General features: G+C 44.0%; 1 protein-coding gene across 6 annotated transcripts in view; it reads right to left on the bottom strand.

Moving 5' to 3' along the window:
* The window catches only part of LOC100878144 (dipeptidyl peptidase 4 omega), a 119584-nt gene that overhangs the window by 89562 nt on the left and 12121 nt on the right, over window positions 1–17901 (bottom strand). For 5 of the 6 annotated variants that reach the window (XM_012285707.2, XM_076539976.1, XM_076539975.1 and 2 more), the window contains 3 exons: window positions 14813–15032; window positions 3718–3812; window positions 3537–3611 (listed from right to left, as the gene is read on the bottom strand). In XM_012285707.2, the coding sequence (XP_012141097.2) occupies window positions 3537–3611; window positions 3718–3812; window positions 14813–15032 (390 nt within the window). The remainder of the gene's footprint in view (window positions 1–3536; window positions 3612–3717; window positions 3813–14812; window positions 15033–17901) is intronic. The other variant, XM_076539978.1, reaches the window with a different exon arrangement.

The following is a 17901-nucleotide window of genomic DNA, read 5'->3' as shown; positions in this document are numbered from 1 at the left end:
AGGGTTAGAATAGATTGAACGAAAAGAGACACGTTTCTCTTTATTTTCCATTTCGATGCATGTAAAAATACTACGAAATACATACGTATTACGAAAATGCTGATAAATCATTCGGTTCCATTTATTTCTCGTTAAATAACGAGCATTCGTTTGAAATAGATTCATCGGCAGGGCGTTTTTCAAAAACGAATTAACAAAGTGTCGGCCGCGGAGGGAGTTATTCGCAAATAATCGATGATACGGTAAGAGAAAAAATTTCAAACGGTTCGGTGAACATTGTTCGGGTGCCATTTGAAGGGAATAAAAGTCCGTTACAGGCGAAAGAGCCGTTAACGAGAAGCGAATGAAGAGAAAAAGACGTTCTTTGAGCATAGTCGGTGTAAAAAAAAAAAGTAGTGACTTTCGTTGAACATTAACCGTTCTGTATAGCCGAGAGCGCGGCAGCGTGCCCGAAGGCTACTCGTTATACGCGGCGAGTTCTCTCGGCAATAAGAAGAGAATAACACTTTCTAGCCGGTATAATATTCATAGTGGTCCCTCCGCTCGTTGGCTGCTCGATACGATTGTTATCGGACGTTTCGAATATTAGGCTTAGAAAAAACTGGTCGGTGACCCAGATCGCTTAATGGATTAAAGCAGTCGCCTAGGAAACCGGACGATTCGATTTCGAAGTTGGAGTTTCAACGGTTCGACGTCTAATCTCTGGCTGGTTCGTCGAACAGGGCGAGTACCGTGCCGCGAATAAATTCGGAATTCTGATATAATCCAATATTTCTGAAACAACATTCGTCCGATGATCGAATTACGCGAAACGAGGGATCGAAGGTGTACGCTCGAGCTAAGCTCTCTAGCCAGAAGCAAAATTGTTCCGAAAGCGTTGGCGGTATAGCAGCTGGCTATAGCTCAGCCGAAAGTCCAAGTACACACCGCAACCGAAACTTAGTTGACTGAACTAAGCCGAGAAAGGCTGAAATTCAAGCGATTAGCATGCAAACGGAAAGATGACCTGCTTCATGACCATCTGCTCTAGATTCCCATTAATGCATAACATAGAGATCGGGTATCCGCTAGTCCCAAAGCTAGCCATACGCACGATATTCTTGGAGCCACGTGTTCCAACATAATTCCGACTACGGAATACTAGAACACGAGAGGTTGCATAGGGGTCAACAGACGCATGCCTAAATACCATATAATACCTGACGTGCATATCGCCTACGTAACCTGCCAACCCTTGTGCTCGGCTTCCTCGATTCCTCCTCGCCATTCAGCACTACGCATAATCGACCACCACCACCACCTTTGCAACCTCCACCTCCTCCCAAATGCATACATTATATCTACTGCATCCTGAATCACCGATCGCTATTCGCTTTCTACTTATCACCTTTCTATCCTTTAATAACCATCTATTATAGAATTTTCAAATCCTCTACTAGTCGGATTCTCGAAATCATCTGGCGGATTTGTTCGCGATGTGTCTGTAATTGTATGGAATCCTCTGTTCGGAAATCCAACAGCTGACCAGGTCGGACATACATAACTCAGGATTTCACGTGCAGCGGTAACAAGATGGGACGCGGTTCGTTGGCGTTACACGCGCTATGGGGCAGTCAGTTGTACAGGAGAGCTTTCCGCCGGCCCTCCTCTACAAATGTAACGAAACCGTGCCGAGAGAAGCGAAATACGGCCAAATAGGAAAAGAAGTGTCGGCCGTGCAACGTTGGAAAAGAAACGATTCCGAAACACGCCTTCGTAAAATTTTTGGATTTTCAAACGAAACGAGTCCGCAAGATTATATTCTAATACCAATTAGATAAATTGTCGGTAGGACGACTGTTTAGCATAATAGTCGCTTTCGGTTGCGCAGCTGTTACTCGGGAAGAGAATGACAATCTCGTAGTCTTTGCCACTTTTTCTCGCTTCGTACTGTCGCTGAACTAGGCCAGCTATACGTTCGATACGCTCTCAAAATCTACTCGGCAAAAGTGCTTCTATCACGCGTATATCTGCTACGCGATACGCTTCTAACTTTTAGCTCCGATATAATTTCGAAACTTGATAATCCGTGTTCGCGTGAAAACACCGGAAAATTGGTTTACTTTCGTTTAACCGGGGAACCGCGTCGAACATCGCAGGTACAGTACAAATTACACGACACCGATATTGACGAATTGCTCGCGCGAATTCGATTTCTCGCTTTCCAAAAAACGGATCAAAATACGTAAGATAACAGGAAAATAATAATACTCGCGTCGCTGTTCGCGGCTCCTCCTAATGAAAAATAAAATTACTTCGTATGCAATACAGATGTAGCTTTTATTTTGTTCGATACCAATTTGTTACGATCTACGCTTTATTGCCGTATTATTTATCGCGCAAATAAATTCGACAAATTGTTCTGCTTTTGTTTAAATACGCTACGTTACAAATAAATATCGTAATTTAATTCGGCGATCGAAAAAAATATGTCATAAAAGCTGTCGTTCCTCTTGACAACATTTTTCCAGGCAAAACAGTGAATTTCAGTCCACTCGTTAAGCAAAAACACCGCTGATCCTTGCTACGAGTGGTTCAATTCATTTAAATGCGAGCGCGATGGAACAATTGTCCTACAATATCGTCCTCGAGTAAAGCTTTTTGTTATCGTTCGTAAAAGGATTTTCAATACCAAAGACAACTCTGAACAGCTTCCCGGCGTAAAAACGTGTGCGCGTAAATCAACATTTTCGAGGGAAGCGTTTTTTCAAATAACCAACGAAAGTCGAGCTAACGAAGAAGAAAGAAGTTGACGGTAAACGGAAAGTACTGGTCCGCTGGTCAATAAAAGAGGATGAGATTCAAAAAATAGGTTCGGGTAACGATGAGAAACTTTGAAAAACCGTGGCTTCGGTTTTATTCGATATAGGAGAAAACTTTGAAAAACGGAATCCCTAGTTTCAGTGAACCACGGAAAACTTGAGGAACGGGAAGCTCGAGATAAGTTGATCGGTTTCGATACAGAAACCCTGCGTGTACCGAGACTTGAATCCATCCAGCGTATTTCGTAGTTGATGCAGTTAAAATCATAAGTAAACTTAATGAACTGATATTGAATCGTAACGCGTCGAATATCCACGAATCGCGTCTGTAAACGGCGTAATAAAAATTTGAGAGAAAAGATAGTTTAAAAAGGTTTCCCCTAAATTCCTACCGCACCGTAATGTACACGGTGTACGCTTAAAACGACATTTATTACTCATTTTCGAGGGTACATTCCAACTGTGAAGTATACCAATCGTTGAAATAATTAAAGATAGCACACGTGTGCTAAACGTAAATGGCCAGCAGCTGCGAGTATTGATCGAAGCCTATCACACCGTGTAATTCGGTGGTCGGTCCAGTGAGGAAATTTATTCGCAGCTCCTGGATCGACCTAATAACGTCGAAATTTTCGTTTTTGTTCATGGCTAACTTCGATAACGAGCCATTCTAGTCGGAAATTTGATCGTTCTTATAAGGATCGATGCGATAGAAATGATAGTTGATCCCCTTACCTTTTGATAATCGGTGGCCAGAAGAAGATATTTCCGGTCGGCGGAGAGTTGATGATCGAAGCTCGACATCAACGCCTGAAAATCGCAAGGTAACCCTTTTTAGAATAAACTTTCTAGCGCGAAAAATATCGTTTTCGCTAGATACGCGTATTAATCAATCGGAACACGTCGCCACACTCACATTGTTATTAGAGTCCAGGATTTTTCTCGGCTTCCTCGATACGACATTGTAGATCAACAGATTTCCCGCTTCATCGCGATACAGTATCTCGTTTCCTGAAACAGAACACACGACACGTGTATTTCTCTTTGCGATATGTTGCGATACGTCGCTCTACGTTACGACGCGACGAGTATTTTTCGCGAAAAAAATACGATGATGGATTACAACAGTGGTAGCGTGTAAAACCGAGTGCCTTTCATCGATTAATTACGACGATTGGACGTCGAATTAAATAAAAGGTTGCACGGATAATTGAAAATTACGCTTAATAATTTATAGCGCCGCGTGTCTGACTATGTACCGACGATACTACTTTTTCTTACACTTTCCAGGCAAGAGGTAAAAGATTTCACGGCTTATGATCGGTAAGATCCCCAGAGTCTTTAGAATCCCCGAGTTCCCCACGATTCTCGACATCTCCAGAATTCTTAAGATTCGTAGGCTCTCGAAAGTTATCAGCCCCGACATCTGCAGGTTCCTCACGCCCTCGAGAATTCGTCGACACTGGTTACTTTATATCTTTCGAAAGATCTAGACAAATTCAACTGTCTGTCGGAACACGCGAATGACGTAGATCGATCGGTAGCCTGTGGGTGTCACCGTGCTGTTGATTCGTCTGTTTCGAGGCAATGCCGGATATTAAAAACCTCTGACATTCCGTCCAAGTCCCGCGATAGTTTATACGAGGAAAAACGTCCGCGGGCAATCGTTGCCGCCGCGTTTATTCGCTCGATATCGAGTCCCGGTTATCCGGTTACAGGTGCAAGTACGCCCTGGACCCATGGGCCATAACGAAATCTTGTTAATCCCGACTAATTAGGGACAGAGGTGGTTAACGGTTAAAGGAGGGTGCGGATTATTGCGGTTTGATTTCGTTTGCGGCAAAACTTTGTCAATTCGGGTTAATTAGAGGTAGGAGTTCGGATTAAACGGATTAATAGGATTGGAGCTGGATCGCGCGTACAGTCGAACCGTGGAGATTGATACCTTTGGTGTACCGGAAACTTCTATTCGCTTCAAAATTTCTCGAGTGTAAGGTTTCTGTTCGATGCATCGAAAAGTATCGAAATCGTTGATAACATCTTCCTCGTCGTTATAGCGATTCTCGAGGGTAGAATCTTTTGAGCAGATAGAGTCGTTTAAAAGTAGTTTAATTAACAGATCGGTTGACACGAGGGACGGTCGATGATCGGTAACTTTTCTCTCGTGTGGTAGCTCGAGCAACTTTAACCGAGTCACCAATATTTTTGTCGAGCATCGTGTTCGACACTCCGGCAACAAACCCGATTTTAACGAAGCTCCATGCCCGTGCACGGCATAATAGCGACACCGTGTTCAAAAAACGCTGACATACCGATAGCCGTGTTAGCTTCTAATTTGCGTCATCGCGTCAGAGTGCTTATACCTATATGGCACTTAACAACCCCGCCTAACCCCCTGCGCCCAATCCATGCTTTCATCCCCATCTTCTATAGAGATCTTTCATAACGCACGGTCGGAAATATATTTTTCGACGATACGGTCAAATACAATAATTATCAGATTATTAACGCTGCAACATATCGATCAATTTTCCTCGGTATTGAAATGACGGAATGTAATATGACTGCTTAAATCAAATATCAATACGGTAATCGTATGATAATTGTTGAAGGCCCTAGTCAATTTAAAAGTATAACTGAATATGCGCGTAACGCGATACAAACGAAATTAATTCGACGAATAATTAATGGGAGTAATTAATGAATAAGGAATAACGGATTAATCAATGAAAATTCATAAAGTTATATTAGCTGAATTTATCGCCGTAAATTACTACGGTCATGATCAAATTATTATGAAACAGTCTGCAGTACACCTTTTTCGTGTCAGCGTCCCGCAATAATCGAATTCGTTTTGTACGGGAATAACGCGAGCACAGAGACTATTTTATAAAGTGGTACACACCGCACGCGAATAATTACACATCACAGAGCCACTTTTTTCCCGTGTAACTTCATTTTTCTGCAAACAAATCGATCGGCTCGACAACTATATCGCGATTCTTCTCGATATTCTGACAATAATTAGGTTACCGATCGATTCGGCAAAGTTCAAGCGGCACGCGTTACTGGTTTTCCGGACAGATTCTTCGCTAACTTTCTGAAAGCGTCGAGCAAAGAACGAAATAAGGGTCGGAGATCAAACCGGTCTTTGCTAGAACGAAATTACGTTTCACGTTTTCCAACCACTCAAGTAAATTCGTACATCATCTCTGGAGCAAAGTTCGCAAACTTTGTTTCGATATTAATAATGCGCTTCCAACCAGCCGATGTCTATCGTCTGTTTTCCCTACGAAAATTACCAATGAAAATTGAACGCAGCATGGGCAATCTTTCTCGCGACAAACAAAAAAGAAACGATTCATCGATCACGATAGCAATTTTTCGGGAGCGATTCGTTAGGGAAATCGACAACCGATACTAGCAGGATGCCGTGAAAAATTACCCGTTCTAGTTTTGCAACGAAATTGATAGCGCGATCGGTCGATATGCGACAGAAAAAAACAAACAGGAGGATGATTAAACGAAACGAAGACAGATTATTAAAAACGCGCTTGTACAACTGTTCGTTTGTGAAGTTGCGTGAAAGTATTTGTCAGCGTTTCCGACTTGAAACAGTTGTTTAACGGGTTGTTTCCTCAACGCGATGACACGCGACCAATTGCTGTAACACGAAACGAAGCTTACCAAGCGAAAGAAGAAAGGGTTATGGGTGCAAACGTTTAAACCGTACGACGTTGTTTTTACACAGCGATCCCGCGTTATCGTTGCTGCGTGTGCATGCTTTTATAAAAAACACTCGACGACGCGTTGTAAACGCAAGAAGATGCTTAAGGCAACAGCTCCGATAACAGGTTTGGGATTAAGGGATCGTTTCATCGTCCAGAAAGAAGCTAACGTTCGTGAAAAATGGGCGGCCGACACTGGTCAACGGACAGTAACTCGTTTCGACAGAGACGATAACATTTTATTTTTCCCCTTAGAGAAAATTGAACCGTTTTCGCTTCGTTTATCGTGTACGCTGGTAATTGCGCTTGCCGAGATAAATACGAGAACATTGCGCGTACGAACGCTAACCTGCGCGAACGAACGTCAAATAATAATTCATTGAAAATCATGGATATTGGACCAATATTTGCACCCAGACTGTTTACTAATTTAATATTGATTCGTTAATTAATTACTTTAATTCGACGACACGATATCGAATCGGTAACAACGAACGAACAGGATTGTCGATCGAATTTTTTGGAAGTATTTAAGATAAAGGAGAAGAGAATATCGGATATCAACCGATAGCCGCACGGTTTCTGGCTTGTCGTCCTATATATGAGGGCAATATTCGTGCATTCGCGTCTCGATCGTATGGCCCGACGGGAGCTGCGTGTTACGAATATGGTTATTAATTCTAGAAAGAGTCGGGTGAATAAATTTTCACGCTGGGTAAGATTTATTCGTACGGCACGCGTGGAATTCCAATGAATCTCTTTGGCCATTTTCCCCTTGTTTTCTTCACGCTGAAAAGTCGGATGAACAAAGTCAGCGAAGTTAGCGAAGTCGTGGCAACGGTACGTTATATGTCAACGAATTCGTCGTCTTCTTTTGTTGCCTAATTTTCAATTAACTCGCGTGGCATTCCGTTTTGCGTTGCTCCAACGATAGGACGAACAGAAACGCCTTGAGAAGGTATAACCGATTCGCTTTGGGCGATAAAATTTGAAAAATATCGTAACGAAAGAAGAGAAAGCAGCGAAGTTCGATCGGCAGCGGCGGAAAAGGGATCGCGCAGTAACAGTAACCGGTAACCGAACCATATTTCATCCGTCGAGAAACAGGGCTATAGTGAAACTACTATCGAAACGTGGTCCCAGGGCGTGTCTGAAAACTCCGCCGGCCAATTACGCCACTTATGGAGCCACTTTATCATCCGCGAAGATTATATAGGATTTTAAGGCTTCCACGGCTTATGGGCGATAACAATTTTTATCGAAGGTCGGAGGGGTAATTGCCAGGCTACGCGAAATTCCCCAGCTTCCGCGTGTCCATTAAATCATCCACTTATTCTTTAATATCTTGGACAAAATGGACAAACATTTTACCCACGAATGCGAGTAATCGTTTCAACGGCACTCTTTTTAACATTCGCCAACGAAATAACCAGATGTTTATCCGATCATCTCCACTTTTTTCATCGACCGCGATCGACGCTGTATCGATTTAGCCTACTTCCTGCCTTTCCGACTCAACGGAAATGTCCCTTTGATCATGGCCAAAGTTAAACGAAAGTATTTTATTGCACATCGGATCCCATTTGGTGAAGGAATTTTCAATTATCGATACCTCGTTACGCTTCTTGCCCGACCACTTACAAACACCTTTGCTCGAGGTTCCTTTTCACGCCTTTCATCGTGAACAAAGCGTCGATTATTTCGAATAAAAATACCGATACAATTACGGAACCGAGGGTTTTTCTATCGAAAAGGGAACAACCGATCGATTCGTCGATCGCGAAATTCTTGAACGCGACGAAAACAAGTAAGATCGAATTTATTCGCTGGGACGTTGCCTCTTCGTTTCGAAAGAAATACAGAGATTATAAATAATGTGACGCATCGGAATGGAAAAGAAACACGCGGAGAATAAAGAGAATATATGTTTGCGTTTGCTTTGACCGCAGCGGATGAATACGATCGAGGGAGAAGAAGACACACGGGGGACAGAGGAAAATGGAGAAAAGAAAGAAACAGAAAAGATATTAGAGATTCCGTTAGGCACGATGGCGGGTGGTGGTCGAAAAAATCGTTCGGGATAGACAGTTTCGAAAGGAGAGAAGGGCCGAGAGGCAAAAGTAACACAGCGGAAGAAACGGGACAGGAAGGAACGGGATGGAAAAAAAAGACAGAAAAGCTTCACGCTATTTTAATCCGAGAGTGAGTGTCCCGGGCTAGAAGCGGATTTAATCAACGCCCATTATGCGCGCCCTGGCTGGAATGATACAGTTTTGTTCGAATTTCTTCGGGACTTTTCGCGCCGACGGCTCTGAAAGAAGAGTTATCCGTGCTACGGCTTACCAATTACCAACTGGAAACTTATTCCTCTGGCCTGGTTTTTTTTCTTTCTCCCTTTGCTACTTTTCACAACCCCCTACTTTCCTTCCCCGTCGTCGTCGTCTTTCTATCGCGTCTTAATTAACGACACCAACTGAAGAGGCTCGCACAGAAAGCGACGACGATTTCACTTTCGACGACGCTTCGAACTCGCTGCTTCCGTGATTTTCTTCTGTTCCATCGTTGTTATATAGACTTTTCGCTGGCTTCTGCTTCCCCAAACTCGTTCGATGAATACCTTTTGTCATGGATCTACCGTAAAGAAGACGCTGCTAAAGGAGTCGCGACTCGAGTAATAAGTTTCGTCTCGCGCACAAAATGGAAACGATCAGAGATTATACACATCGTTTTCCCGCTTTCGCGTGATTATGTGTATTGTCGCGGATGCGTTATAAGAATCGGTTCTGATACTATGTTCGCACAGAAAGAAAGCATTGGATACTTTTAGGTAAAGTAGCGTTCGTTTTAAGTGGGTTTCCTCGCGTGTCAAAGGATTTACGCAGCCAATTATTTAAACTGGTAAATGGCAGAAATTAATCGTCCTAGATCCGCGTGTTCCGTAAAGCGCTCAGATTGACCAGCGGCAAGTATTTACCGCATTCGATCGATACAGATTAATCGTAGGATTATCCCTTAATCTGACGGTAACGTCCGATTGGTTGGCAATAGGAATTGCCTGATGTTTACTTAATTACCGGCTCAGCTATCGCGCGACTGCATCGCGAATGGGTGAACGCGATTATGAATCAATGTTTCGAGTCGAGCGAATGCGATGGAGCCGACTTTCCGAACGCTGAAATTTTCGCTCCTAGATCTTCGAACATCGATCACGAAATAAAAGCGACACGGCACGTCTTAAGAAGTCGAATAACGTCGAGATTCCCTGGAATTCGTCGAACAACTTTTCACGATCTATTTTTTTTCTAACGTAACGAAAGGGGAACAAGTTGGACGTCGCTGGAAATTCGGCTAACAATGAAAAACGGTCTGACGAACCGAGCCATCTTTCGCGATCAAGCGAACAGAGAAAACACATCTCGTCCTGCGGCCACTCGCGCGTCTACGTGTACGTGTAGGTGCGCGTGTGTGTTCGTGAGCGAGAGCGCGAAAGAAACGGCACAGTGGATGCAATTACAGAGAGAACGAGCGGGAAATTAATGCCAATCGATTTCGGCGAGTGTGCTCGCAAGGTTCTTTCAAAAATTAACGACCACGGCTCCATTCCCGTCGCTTTTTCGACTTGAGACGTTCGCGGTCGGTCGGTGAAAAAGTCGTGGGTCACGGGACGAAGATGAGAACGCGGATATACGGTGCTCGAAATGACGGAAACAGAAGAAGCAAAGAAGAACGGAGTCAGAGACGAGTTGATTGCACCGACCGACGATGCACGGATGGAAGAGAACGAGAAAGGTATACTCTATGGCGGTAATTATGGTGGTTGATGAGAGTTTCACGCTAGGCTGAACCGCAACCACGTCGACTACCCCGACCAACTCCCCTTTTTCATCCCCCTTGCAAAATTCAGGTGACTCTGCACGCGTTCGCTGGATAAACCGTGAACCGACCAGAGACGAATTCGCAGCGTGTGTGCGTCAGTTGTACGCGTGTTGCCTAATACTCGCGAAATTGTTCGGAAAAAAATTGCCTCCGTGTTGATAAATGTACGCGTATCGATGGTGATTTATACCAGGACTAATAGCGAGCTATTAGTTACCCGACAAATGTTGCGATTCATCTTTTTTGAAGAAGCTGATAGTTGTTCGATCGATCAAATTCCAAACGGTACAAATTCTTTCGCGAATATCGCGTCGTTCGTTAAAAGAGGACAAACAGCGAACCGTTTCGTTCGTTATTCGCTCGATCGGCTGAATAAATATCGCTTCGCGACACGTACTTTGTTTCGACTACCTTCTACGCACGTCAGCTTGCATATTGCAACGACGACGAATGATAAAAACAGCTGTTTACAACGGATCCGTAAAAACGCCATCCGATTCGATCTCGAAGAAAAAAAAGCCTTAGTAGGTTCGCGGACGAACAGTTTCCGAGTAACTTGGCTTTACTCTGTACATTACCTAGTACCGTTTTTACAGCTGTTTCGACCGCGCGATAAGATCAAAGCAATTGCTCGCAAATGTCCTCTTCTTTGCACGGGCTAAGAGCTGCCTAGCGCACGCTATGACGAACAGTTCGCAAACTGCTTTCGAGCTGTTTACGAACTTCCTTGTGTTTTACGTTTTTGCGTATCCCCTACCGGCAAACTTTGCCTCGCTTAACTTATGTCCCTTTTCTCTTTTGTATCCGGCGCAATGGCTCGAGTCTCGACTCTAGAACCAAACAGGCGGTAAATCCGAGTACCGACACCCGATTACGGGAAACTGGTCTCCAAAAATCTTGAAAATCTAAACGACGAAGAACGTCGTCGTATCTAGTCTTACAGTAATATTTTATAGGTATAATCATCGAAAATCTAGCAAACAGGGAGGAACGAACGCGACGAAATTATAACGAGGAAGTTGGAACACAATTTCCCCGAGTAATTATTTCTACCTCTTTTCGCCGTCCTTTCTGAATCAACGAACCACGCCAGGAGATAAATAAAAAAGCGAGCAAGCGGTTAAAAATAGAGAAAGAAAAGAAAACCGCGCGGTCAGAACGTTTCCACGCGGACCAGCAACAACGTTCTCGTTCCATATTTACATTCGCTTGCAAGCGAGTACTCGACGATTCCCGGCTGAACAAAAGGAGAGAAACGCATCTGGCAGGGAATGAATTTAGCGGAAGAACTCGCGCGAAGCAAGACTGTCGCGTAAAGATTTTCGAAGGGATGTCGACAAGTTTCGATGAAACGGAAGCCCGACCAAAAGACGGAAACGAGTTTTCCCTTGTCCCGTAAATACGCGTTCGTCCGTCGCGATATTAAAGAGAGAATAAAATGGAATTGGCCGGTAAAGTTCGAAATCAACATACGAGTGTTCCATTAACCGAATTGCGAGTGGTTTCGAGAAGAAACGGCCGGTAACGATCATTCTTCTTCTTTCTTCGTTCGACTTACTTTCGTAGGAGGAAAGTTCGCGTGATTTACGGAGTTTTGGTCGATTAATCGAACAGAAGAGTCCTTCTAATTCCTGGCATGTGGGTCAATCTAAAAATCCTTCCGGGTAAAAATCGTCGGGTTACCCGAGAAGCTTTCGAGCTGTTCGTACGCGTTTGCGAGGTGGCACGAGCGAGCGCGTGACAGAAATAATAGGATGAACGTCTATTTTTCCAGCTTTCAGTGAACTCCCGTCTCTCGTATTCAACAACTTTTTTAATCGTTCCACAATCAACTCGTAGACTAGGCAAAGAACACGGTATTCGCAAAAGAACGAGTTCAGGATGGAAAGCAGCGATACCGTCGACGGACGGTTAATGAATTTTCCCAACGATAAGCCTGCGCTCTTAAACGATTTTACTCGCGAAGAAAGAAAGAATTAACTTTGCTTCTTTCCAAGTTGTTGCATAAACTTAGTTCCCGTAGCTTTAATCGAATTCGACGAGGAGGTTTTTGACAGCTCCTGCGCGATAACCCAATTCGAATCTAATCATCGACGCGAGCAATCAACGAGTTCGCGGTCCGTGCAAGTTAACTTCAAAGGTTTCTGAATCCTTAATTAACTGATAATCTACTGCGCAACGGGACAGGTCGATTATAACGTTGATGCGTGGACGAAATTGTATGGACATAATTAATCTGAAAACTGCCGGCTGCGCTCGAGCGGTGGGCTTCAAAGGCCATTTAAAAAGCATATTTCGTTGAAAATTTGATTAATGTCTATTCCATTAACTCGTCGTTGTCTTCCCGCCGACGATAATTCGAGCAACGTTGCTCTCGGGCCATTGTCTCGTTTACGTTTCACAGAATTAGCAATCGAGTTCGCTGTACAGCGTTGAAAAAACTCGACGAGATCATATCGGAACAGCGAGTACTTATTCGGTGAGAACGAATAAACGACGGTGCCGAGTATATATTATGATCGATCTCGACGATTTATCTTTGAATTAGCGATCGTTTCTTCGCGACACCCGCCGCGTACTAAATGGAAATTCTTCGGGCGAGTTCGACACTCGGCCATTTATAGACATTGTTGGAACTATCGCGCGAACTATCGTTCGAACGTTCGGTCCCCAGAAACTTCACTTTCTCCGTGGAACAAAGATTCCGTCCGCTGAATTAATTCGGCGTGGCCGTGTTACGAACTCGAAAGTTTTCGCTTTGAATTCAACGACGATTGTGCGCGCCAGCCACGCGTACAGAAGGACACATCAATTTCCAAGCGTTTCCATAGCCACCGCTCGAAATCTCGATGGACTTTAGAGGCGTCTTTAAACGCGCCTCTAATGAAAATACTTTCAGATACATTTGAATAGCGTAAACGCCAAAGTAGCGAGTGTCGCGTAGAATGTGCGAATGTCCGTACCGTAGCGCGTAACGAACGATACAAACCATTCCGAAGAGAAAATTTTCTGGTCGAGAAGGAGACGATAAGGCGTCGCTAAGACAGAAAGTAGCTTCTGGCAAATTGCCCGAGACTGAAGAGGCAATCGTGACGAGGCACCGAGCCTGTCAGCTATTGCCCAAAGAAAGGCTGATCATTTTAGAGAGTAGAGACCGCTTCTTGAAAGTTAAGTATCAACCGGAGATATTTTCTTTTTCTCTTTCGAACGATCCTCTTGTCGGATTTCGTTCGCGGCATTTAAAATAAAGTATACATATATGAACAAGTTAGCGGGACGACGCTGACAGGATGGACGACAGAATTTACGTAGGTTATGGCTTATCGTCTGATCTCCGGTATCGGGAAAATCACGGAGCGAAACCTCCGGTAGCGGTTGGAAGCGGTGAAAAATTGTCTGCTTATCGAAATATTTGCCCTCTCGATATCGAATCTTATTTTTCTTTATTATCAAAAACAGGGTGTTCGAGAAACGATATCTTTCCGCGTCGTCGAAGCGACGCGGCGGAACCATTATTTCCCAAGAAATATTTAATTTCCGCTGAAAATTGTGTATCGCTACGTGGTAAATTTCGGCTTTGTCCGTGAGAAAATTGCGTTCCTTCGTACAACGTATTTCCCATCGACGTCGTATTCGCCAGTTTCCTTTATACCTCGCAGAAACAATAAAATTCCAACGTGGAATTTTTGTAGTTGGCGCGAGCGTCGTTCAACTACGAAACAGCGAGAATCGAAGGAAAAACAAGCAGAGAATTAATTTCGGTACGTGACCGCCCACTCATCAAGGTATAATTCGATGATTGTTGAAAATGATGTTTGCCATACGTAATGCCGCAAATCGATAGCTCGTATAAGCAAAGGGAAATTAACGTTGTGCCATCCGGTAGACAGAGAAACGTGTATGGCTAGATGCAGCCGGCATCGAAACCCTCAATTTGCGGCAATAGCCTGAGCCTCTACCGGCAAGGGACGACTCTCGCCCAGATCCATGATCCCTTGCTCTCTCTAATTACTGCCTACGTCAAATTCCCTCGATTGCAAACTGCTGCGTCGGACAACCGCAATAAAGATTTCACCGATTAATCGGGATTTCGCAGTTGTATCTTTACCCCGTGCACCTCGATCGTTCACCAATACGCGTTTACTCGATCACATGCACCGACATGCCGCGGCAACTCGATAGTTCACGCTGTACGTCGATACACTATCGGCTAGTTTCTCGACTCGAGCCTCCGTTACCTCTACCCGTACATTCTATTTAACCGTTCGTCAAATATTTTCTCGCGGATTGTTCTCACCGACGCGACGGAAAGAGCTGTCCGCGGTTCTCTTATCGGTTTTTCATAAAACGAAGCGACTCCCGTAGCAAACGGGTGCTATATAACCGGAAGAAATATAAGATATTTACCGCTGATCCACGTGCCGTTGAAGCTCTTCGGAGATAACGAGCCAGCGAGCCATTCTTCAAGGGAAATACCAGGTGCGCTTGGCGTTCTCGAGCCCGAGGAATCCGGGCTTCCAGTTAAAAGAATCGCCGCTGCGACGACTAAACCGAGCACGACGAGAACGACCAAGCCACCGGCTAGCAAACGCCGCCAATTTCTCTGCTTGCTCTTCGTCATCAGGTCCTGTAACAATCACACCAGATCATTAATCTTGCAACTTTCAACGCCTACTATTTCCGAACTTAAAATATCCAGAAACCGTGAATTTAGTTCGTCCACGTAATTCCTTGAACGTCGAAAGGGTTTCGACTCGATATCAAAGCGCGTAAAGAGACATTTTTTTCAAAACGCGTCGTGGTAGCTTTTGCAGGAACGCGCACCGATCTAACGAGATTTTCTTTTACCCGCTGGATCGTGGTCCTCCTTTCGCTTCGATAATTCCGTCAATTTTTACTTTAGAACCGACTCGGTTCGGCGCTCCATTCGGTGTCGCAACAATTCGCCTCTTTTCTATTTACCTTTCGAACCTTTTTAACGCGACGTTCAACTTTCCTGATGAGAACTTTGTTCGTGGCACGGAAAGCGTCACGTTGCAAGATAAAAGCTGCTTTAAGCTTCGTTCAGCCCGAACCATCGATCCGGTTGAAAAGCTACGTCGAAGAAAATACAATAGCGATAACTGCTGACAAACTGATCCGCGTTTGACCATGTTATTCCGCGTCAAATTTCACTGCGACAGTTGACGTCGTTGCCGCCGAAGATCATCGAGAGAACGATTAAAAGGACCTCGAGCGAAAGCGGATAAGGTCGAAGGGAGAATTTCAATTTCTATCTGGATTCCGGCAATTTCGATCACGGTCAGCGGTGATCGTTAAATTCCATTCAGCCCTGGTGTGAAAGCAGCCTTAGGCTTCCACGCGCGATCAACTTTGAATGCGAGACGATTCGAAGACCATTCATCGGGAATAATCGTTCGGTTAGCGGCAGAAAATTGAAACAAATATCGATTAGAGCGCTGAATGTCCTCGAAATCGCTCGACGCGAACGGTTGTCGAGCAACACGATGCATTTTAATCGAAATCATTAAAGTAACAGGGATCATCGACGTTCCACGATTTCCCGATTAAATAAAATTCGTGACGTCGTTCTATCGTGCCTTTTATTAGGGCGAATTTCGCGAACGACGAAGGTCTCGATTCTTTTTCGTTACTTCATTCGAGAAAAGAATATAGTAATCCACGATACACGGCCCAATGATTTATAACACTCGAAGGATCGGTACAATGCATGACTGAATAAACAGGTATCCGTGATAAAAGTGATCCTCGTCGAAGGGTCTGTTTGGCAAATCCTGCTGTTACTTTTCCTTTCCATGGACGATATTTCAGCGTTTACGAAAGCCTCGAGCAAAGCGGATTTATGGACCGTAGGAGGCTTCGGATACTAAACGGTGCTTTCCTCTCTTTCTCTCTCTTTCAGCGGTGAACGGGAAGTCAACCTGGCAGATCTACAAACGTGACAAACTCGAGAACGGAGCAAATCAAGGCTTCCCTCGACATTTTTAAAACGATTCCAATTTTACGCGACGCAACGATATTCGTGTACCGTTCGACGAGCTTCCGCGCGAGCAAAATTGATCGCGTTTAATAGGAAATATTATTAAAAAATTGAAGAATTCGATGCAGTTTAAAAGGGGGTTACGCTATCGTGCAAATTGATCGCTCAGATTTGTCTTGGACTCGGTGTTCCGATAGAACAGATTAAACGAAACATTTAATTCCGGCGCTAATTCTCGTCTGAAATACGCTGCCGGAAGAAAAGAGGTATTCTCCGTATCTCGATCCCACATCCATCCTAATATTTCTGCTCCTCGTTAATTCGTCGAGGGAGATGTAACGTGTACAGGGAGAGTAATACAAAGCGTCGGATTTCGAGACCCAAGAGATAAGTTTCAAACGAACGTTCAACGTTTCATCTTGTAGGATATTCGGCTTTACGATTTTTAAAGGATTTGCAAAGATTTAAGGAGAGCGCTTTAACGGTCCAACTGTCGCGTACATATACGCGATTCGACGTAGCACGTATCTTATAGACTTTCAATAAGAACCGACTAAAACCGTAAGGTCGTTTCGTCGAGCCACTATTTTTTTTCAGGAGGAAACGAGAGGGTTACTCTTATTTACGCCCAACTTACAGCCATCTTATCCCGACATCCCCTAGATTGTACGTACGTTTGTAGCGACGAACGAAGCATCGCGTATGGACCGGTAAACCTTCTTATAAAGGTAATTGAGGATTCGCAAGCTACTCTGTAGAGACGATAAGAAATATACGAGCGAAACGTGAGGTAATATCCGGCAAGTCTTATCGAGACCCTTGGAATCCATATTCTTGGAAAAGTAACAACCCCAACAACGTATCTTTAACGTTGCGACTCGAACGATCCTCGACATCGTGCTTATAAGCCTCCTTTATCAAAATTAAATTTCACCCCCTATGGACACATTCATTCTCGGTAAAGCCCGCTACATCGCTAACGGATGACTGGGAGAGCTCGTTACGAAATAATTATTTCCGAAGGAAACTTGTGCTTGTCATGGTTCTTATAAATCCTGCCGAACGACCACCGCCTCCCTTAACGATTCAAACGCTTTAGCAAGGCTTCAGGAATCGGTATTAACACCTGAACCTGACACGACTTATAAGCTATTTCGTCTTCGATATTAACGACGCTCCAAGTTCGTTTCTTTCGCTATTCGTCATTTATTTGTTCAAGTGTCGTTGCTAAAAGATACGAATAAACAACTCGAAGAAAAAGAGGCTATTACCTCGGAACTCGAATAAAGCGTACAGCGTACAAAGAAGATATCGCGATGCTTATTTCTGCACGGAGATATACAATTCAGCGACGATAGAATTGTTTTGTTTTCTTCAAATAATTCGATATCGGAGTATCCTCTACGGCCAACATTTTAATACACCAAGGACCTTAAACCGTCTCCTAGGCAAGGAGAAAAATAAGCTGACTATCTGAAAAGTATTCGAGAGAGAA

The sequence above is a fragment of the Megachile rotundata genome, chromosome 15 (genome assembly GCF_050947335.1).
Source record: "Megachile rotundata isolate GNS110a chromosome 15, iyMegRotu1, whole genome shotgun sequence".
NCBI classification, from domain to species: Eukaryota; Metazoa; Arthropoda; class Insecta; order Hymenoptera; family Megachilidae; genus Megachile; species Megachile rotundata.
Note: the sequence above shows the minus strand (reverse complement) of the source record. Positions and strands in the feature narration are given on the sequence as shown.